Source organism: Dictyostelium purpureum, assembly GCF_000190715.1.
Source record: "Dictyostelium purpureum unplaced genomic scaffold DICPUscaffold_499, whole genome shotgun sequence".
NCBI classification, from domain to species: domain Eukaryota; phylum Evosea; class Eumycetozoa; order Dictyosteliales; family Dictyosteliaceae; genus Dictyostelium; species Dictyostelium purpureum.
In genome coordinates this window covers 8,851-15,731 of record NW_003519833.1, presented here as the reverse complement: position 1 = coordinate 15,731, position 6,881 = coordinate 8,851, and the positions used below count along the sequence as shown (strand labels likewise).

At 24.5% G+C, this 6,881-nt stretch overlaps 3 protein-coding genes across 3 annotated transcripts in view; 1 reads left to right on the top strand and 2 right to left on the bottom strand.

Annotated features, from left to right (window-relative positions):
* Positions 1–726: 726 nt before the first annotated feature.
* Positions 727–1,143, bottom strand: DICPUDRAFT_90513 (uncharacterized protein; the record flags this gene model as incomplete). The annotated part of the gene is made up of 1 exon (XM_003294016.1): positions 727–1,143. One exon carries the CDS (start codon positions 1,141–1,143, stop codon positions 727–729), a length of 417 nt encoding a protein of 138 aa, XP_003294064.1.
* A 3,183-nt stretch (positions 1,144–4,326) lies between these two features.
* DICPUDRAFT_84567 (uncharacterized protein) lies at positions 4,327–4,923 on the bottom strand (the record flags this gene model as incomplete). The annotated part of the gene is made up of 1 exon (XM_003294015.1): positions 4,327–4,923. The coding sequence occupies one exon, from the start codon at positions 4,921–4,923 to the stop codon at positions 4,327–4,329; it is 597 nt and encodes a 198-aa protein (XP_003294063.1).
* Positions 4,924–6,604: 1,681 nt separating this feature from the next.
* DICPUDRAFT_159012 (uncharacterized protein) overlaps positions 6,605–6,881 on the top strand; it is a gene marked incomplete at both ends in the record, with an annotated part of 481 nt that continues 204 nt past the window's right edge. The window contains one exon of the mRNA XM_003294018.1: positions 6,605–6,797. Coding sequence (XP_003294066.1) covers positions 6,605–6,797 — 193 coding nt within the window. The remainder of the gene's footprint in view (positions 6,798–6,881) is intronic.

Genomic DNA, 6,881 nt, shown 5'->3' with positions numbered 1-6,881 from the left:
CCATTCAATAAACTCTCAATCAGTTTTATATGGAAGAAAGGATGTATATAGTTTAATAATCAAATATGCCCTGATTTTTCGATCCACTATCATATAGCCAATCCATTGGACATTTAATTGTTTTAGGATAAAAATTTATTTCGGCTAAAATAGTAATATGTCATCACAGAGAAAATTTTAAAAATAATTCTACCAAATCTAATTTTTCATCAAATGTTTCACCAGTTTACAATTATACAGGGTTAAAAGAGCATCAACCTAAAAAAGAGAAAGAATAGATAAAGAACGTATTGAAAAAGAAAATAAACTATAATTTTAGAACTCAAGAGAGTAAATAAAAATAAATAATTTTTTTTTATTTATTATTTTTTTTTAAATTATTTATATTATTATTTTTAAATTAAACTAATAGTATAAAATACTTTTTTTTTTTTTTAATTGATGTAATTAAAGAAACATGTGACTCTATTGAAACCTTTTTTTGAATGTAATTAGGTCTTCTAAATATTTATATTTCTTTGAATTATTATTATAGGAAGGTTTTACTACATTGACACTTGATTGAACCTTATTTTCCATAATTTTTTTATTTTAAACCAATAAATCAGTAACTCCAGGTAATTTCATAGCAATAGATTTTGAACTATCGGTATTTCCAACTTTTGGATGACCAAATATAATTTGGATTTGGCAAAGGAATGCAACAATATTTGACGCAGCAGCCAATCATTCTCTTTCGAAACCACTCTCTAAATATTTCTTCTCTTTTTCGATTCTGTCAGCATCGGCTTGTTGAGCTAATGCATCCAATGCATTGCCACCACCTTTATATGAAGCTAAATTATTTGCAAATCTCTTACGATCATCATCTTGACATTGACCACATTGAAGACGTACACTTTCAAATAGATTTTGAGTGAGTGCACCAATTTTTCTAGATGCATCCATAAATTTACTTTGTAATTCCGGATCTACAATTAATCTTGAGGAACCTTTAGAGTCATGTAATAAATCTTTTAATGAATCTGAAACTGAATTGACAGCGGCGAAAATATCCATTTCTAAATCATCACCCTCTTGATAACAAAGTTCATGTAAGCGATTGGCTTGTTGCATATGGTGTAAAAGATCTTTGATTACCATTTGATGAGTTGCTTCTAGATTACCTAAATTATTTGAAGATATTGAGAAACATTACCATTAATAGTACCAAACTCTTTTTCTAAACTTAAAAGTCTTTGAAGTTCTTTCCAATCTCTAATGGAAATTAATTGTTCACAAAGTTGATTTTTGTACTTCGGCTGTATAGTTGGCGTTAATGCTTGTCATCTCTTGAAGTCTCTTTCTTGCAGCAGTGCTTCACGTTCTACGAGTTTCAATGTTAATGCTTTGTTTTTATCAATTCCTTCTTGTAAAAGTTTTCCAACTCTTCGATTCTATGAAGATTTTAGTAATAACTCTGGTTTTGCCTTGACTATCGGTAGCTCCATTACTATTGGCAGTTTGTGGCTTTGGTGGTGATGCAGCATTATCAACAATGACATTAGCTTCTATCTTTTCGAGGTCAGGTGGAGTACTAGTTGAACATTGTATTGTTGGGACATCATTATCATCAAATGTAACCCATGGGAGAAGATTGTTGTGGTGATTGGTTTGTAATTGCAATTCCTGTGTGGTTTGGTTACTGTATTCTTGATGCGGTTGTACAACTGGTTGCACTCTACCAACGAATGATCCTGATCTCTTACTATTACATCTACTGTTAATTGACAATGATCCTGATCTACCTTTGCTTCCAATAGCATTTCTTAATTGTAAATCTATAATCTCTGTACATTCTTTTTCAAACTGCTTGCCTAACTCTTCAAATTGTAATTGTAACTTTTTAACCTTTGATCATCATTCCTATCAAAACCATTTGAAAACTCTTTTTTTATATTATTTATTGTTTCATAAATAATATAATTTTGTTGCTGTTGCTGCGATAATTGTTGTTGTTGTATCATTGTTTGTTGTTGGGCTAAAAGATTTCAATCTTGATACATTATTTGATCCAAATTGACCCTATATTGAGCTATTATCCTGTTGTTGCACGAATAAATACTGGTGTTGGTACTGGTACAGGAATTTGTTCTGGTTGTGGTAGTTTTTCAAAAACTGGTGGAAGAGTTGGTTTAGGTTTTGGATTTGGTTGTTCTTTAACTTGAATTTGGTGATGTTTGGGTGTGACTATTATTTCTTATTGAGGACTGCTTTTGGTTTAGCAGTATATTGATTTTTAACTATTAATTATTATAATATGTTTTAATATTAAATTTCTTAAAGACTTCTAATAACTGAGGACTGATTATTGATTTACCAAGTTAATTAATTTTTTTATATATATAGATGACTAATATTGGGGTATTTAAATATATTTGATTGGTTTTTGGAATTATTTGCTAAAATCCTGTTTTGATAATGGTTCATAACCTAATACTGAAAAGATTTCGGGTAGGCCAAACTCTAATATTCACTTTTAGCTATTAGATGATTTCCTCGAGATTGAAAGACTTAAAAATTCTGCGACTTTGTGACTTTTTATGATAGTTATTGATATTAATTTGAGATTATTATTATGTTTGCAGTATTTACTATTATTTGTAAATATTATAAAATCTCTTTTAATAGGTTCGCTGTGCATTTGTAAATATATGCTAAATCTTTATATTATTGATTAAAATCCTTTCATTCATGATATCGACGACAGCAGATACTGTTGGGGGTATTGAATGGTTTTAATTGGTAAATATGCCTTTTGAATATTAATAAAAGTTAATTTAATTTATGTTAGTAATTCTGCGTCTATTCTCTATATTTCCTCAACGATGCCATTTTCTATGTATATGGGTTTGTTGTTATTGTTGTTTTAAAATAATGTATTAATTTACTTACTTGTTCTCGAAAGGCTTTAAACATATTTTCAGTAATGTTAAAATTATTATTATTTATTGGATGTGCTATGGTTTACATTATTAAAATTATTTATTTATGTTTGTGTTTGTTTGTTGTGATCGAAAAAAATAAAAATAAAAAAAAATTAAAAAAAATTAAAAAAAAAAAAAAATCGAAAAAAATAAAATAAAAAAAAATTAAAATAAAATTAAAAAAAAATCTAAAAATAAATAATTTTACAAAAATTTTTTTTTTTTAATTTTTTTTTAATTTTTTTTTAATTTTTTTTTTTAAAATACAACAAACAAACATACACATAAATAGTTTTAATAATACAAACTACGGCATATCCAATACTTGAGGTGTTAATTTTGTTTTTTATTCCATCTTTCCCTTTTTGCTTTTTCTTTGGATAATGTCACTTTAAAATCTATTTCTTCTTTTCAATTGACCCCTACTTGTGGAAGAACTGGAGCTATTCTTATTAGAAATGTTGATAAAGATGTGATTTGTTTCTTGGATGATGAAGTTGATTTTTTTAAATTTAACGATTTAATAATTGAAACATAGAATGAAACGATTTTATTAATAATTTGGTCTTCATCTATTTCTTAAAAAGAAATATAGAATGAATTATCAAAACTATTAATTTAATCGCCTTCGATTTCAATATTAATCCGTTTCAAAATCTAAAAGGTCTTCTTCATTTTCATCTTCATCTTTATTATATTGTTGAGCTCTTACAACTTTTGGTACATAGCCAGTACGATGAATATTTTCTTTTTGTATTTAAGATGATGAGTCAATTGGTGATGCTGGGTGATGATTTTTCTTCATGTTCTTCTTGTAAATTTTCTGAAGCTGATGATTCATTATTATAGTTATTTGAAAAATGTTATTTTCTTTTCTGGTTCTTATAATGGTGATGAAACTGATAAATCATCAAAATCTTGAACTTGATTATCAATTTGATTTCAATGAGTTTAAATCAGCAAATTGTGATTTTACCATTGAAAAAATGATTGGGTAATATTGTTTGGAGTTGCTTTTAATAAACGATCTATTTCTACTTCCATAATATTCAAAACTCTTTTTGGAATTGCACAAATACTTTTCTTTTTACTGAACTACTCTATAGCGAAACATGTCTTTCTATCATCTTTGAGAACCAACGGTGGCAATGAATGGTGAATTACTTTAGCAAATACAACGAGATGGTTTAACACATTAATTACAAACAACTACTTGAACTCTTCATTAATTACTTTTAATTTTCTATTGATTTGATTCTATCTTGTTTTTAATTGACTTACTACCTAGAATAAGCACACATACACATTTATTCGGTACAACTAATATTACATCAACTAAAGAATTTTTTTTAAATAATTATTACTTAAAAGTATCTCCAAAAAAAATGTTGTTGTTTTTTGTTGTTGTAGTCTTTGTAGCTTTTGTTGATGTAGTTGTTTCTAGTTGTTGTAGATGTTGTTGTTGAATTTGAAAAAATAGATGTTCTTGTTGAATTTTTTGATGTTGTTGTTGTCTTTGTCTTTCTTGTTCTTGTTGTTGGTATAGTTGTTGTTTTTCTAGTTGTTGTTGTTGACGTAGTTGCATTATCTGGTGATGTTCTAGGTTCATTTGTTGTTGATATGGTAGTTCATGTTGTTGTTGTTGTCTTGTTTGTTGTTGGTATAGTCTTAGATTTTGTTGTACTTGTTCATCATAGAGCATAAATCTTTCAAGTGAGTGTATTCCGTCTAGTCTGTCACGATAGTTTCTATGATCGTATCCAAGATGTAGACTTTCTACATATACCTTATCCCTGAAATCGGAATTAAAGGCACAATGATGGCAGTATTCCCCTTTAATGGTAGAGCAACGGCAACGGCAACGGTTGTTTTTCTTGAAGATGAACTTTCCGAAACAATAATAAAAAATTGCACCAACAAAAATAAATAAAAAAATGCACAATAAAATATGAATCATTTTTTTTAAAAAAATAAATAATTATTTAAAATAAAATTAAATGTATATAAGTGTAAAAAATAAAAAAATAAATTATATGATTTAATGTATAAAAAAATAAAAGATGGATGTAAAAAAATGAGTGTGAGTGAATGAAAACTTTAATTTTAATAAATGAAAAAAAAAAAAGAAATTTAAAAATTTTTAAAAAAAAATAAATTTTTTAATTAAAATAAATTAAAAAATAAATTAAAAAATATTCAATTGTTTAATAATGTTTTTATTAAATTATTATAATTTATATTTATTTAATTTGATATAGCTGTATAGGTTTTATTTTATTTTTATAGTTTTAAATTGAGAATAATAATTTATTCTATATTTTGATTTAAAAATTTCATTAAATTCTCTCTTAAATGATATCCTGAATACCTAGCTAATTGTAAAAAAATGATTTAAAAAAAAATATTAATTAATTTCAAATATTATTTCTATATATTTTAATACTTTATAAGTTTAATTCTGAAGAATAAATATTATTATTATCTATTTATAAAAAAATTTAGTTAAATTAAAAATGAAAATTTATTTTTAATTTACTTTTATTTTAATTTTATTATTAATTTTTGAAATTCGACTTCATAATTATTAAAAAAAATTATTGTATTTTATATGAATTGTTTTATTTTTTATTAATAATTATCTAGTTTAATTAGTAATCTTTTATATATTTATAAACAAAAATATTTATTACATATTTTATTTTTATTTTTTTTTAAATAAAAAATATATAAAAAACATTTTAAACTATAAATAAAACATGGGAACATTATCATTTATATTTATTTACACATTTTATTATAAAAGAAATAAAACATTCATTTATTTGTTATTATTATTTTTTAATATTAAAAAATAACCTTTTTAATTTTAAAATTACAATAATTTTTTCACCCATTTCCCACTGCATATAATTTATTTTTCATTTATATTTTAATAAAAAAACTTTTCCCCTATTAGATAATAAACATCAATCAAAATATATTTTTGTTATTTTTTAAATAATAAAATTTATTTTTTTAAATAAATTTTTTTTTTATTTTATTTTTTTATTTTTTTTATTTAAATTTATTCTTTAAAAATTACACCCTTCAGTTCTATAATCACCAGAATACTTATTTTTTCAGTTATAAATATTTTTACATATAATAATAATTCATATACTTCTTATTTTCTTTATTTATGGTGTATTCATAATAAACTCATCACATTTGTTGAAATATATTGAAAACAGGTAAAAAAGTTAGATAAACTTTTGTTAAAAAAGAAAAGAGGTTAAAAAAATGAAAGAAAAGTAAAATTATAATTTTCTTTCATTAAAACTATAATTTTTTATTTTTTTATTTAATTTCCTAAATAAACCTTTATAAATTTCCAAAATTATTAAATTATTAACAAATTTAAATTCTAATAGTTTTGGGAAATAACTCGGAACATATTAACAATATCTAGATATTAAAAAATATGAAATAGAAAATACAATCCACAATGATCAATTATCGATTCAATCAACAAAACAAGAAATCATTTATCAAAAAAATAAGAATAGATATGGAAATTTAATTAAAGATAAACTAGACCAATTATATCTTTTTGATAACACTTCACCTACTCTGACCCAAAAACTGGCGCTCAAACTCAAATGGGTTATCCAATGAAGGATGCTGTCTATCGTACAAATCATGGTTATGATGAAACCATTCGTAAATATGAATGGGAGCCATCCATCCCAAATGATGATTCTTGGACTCGTTACATGTTATTCTATACATCATTTAGCTATTATGAAATATCAATCTCTGATCTTGAAGCCATCAACATCACTTCAATTTTAGGTAATAAACATAGTATTCAAAATACCTATACCACTTCCGAGCCATTTTATGATTGCACAAATGCTTGGATGGGTTATAATATCG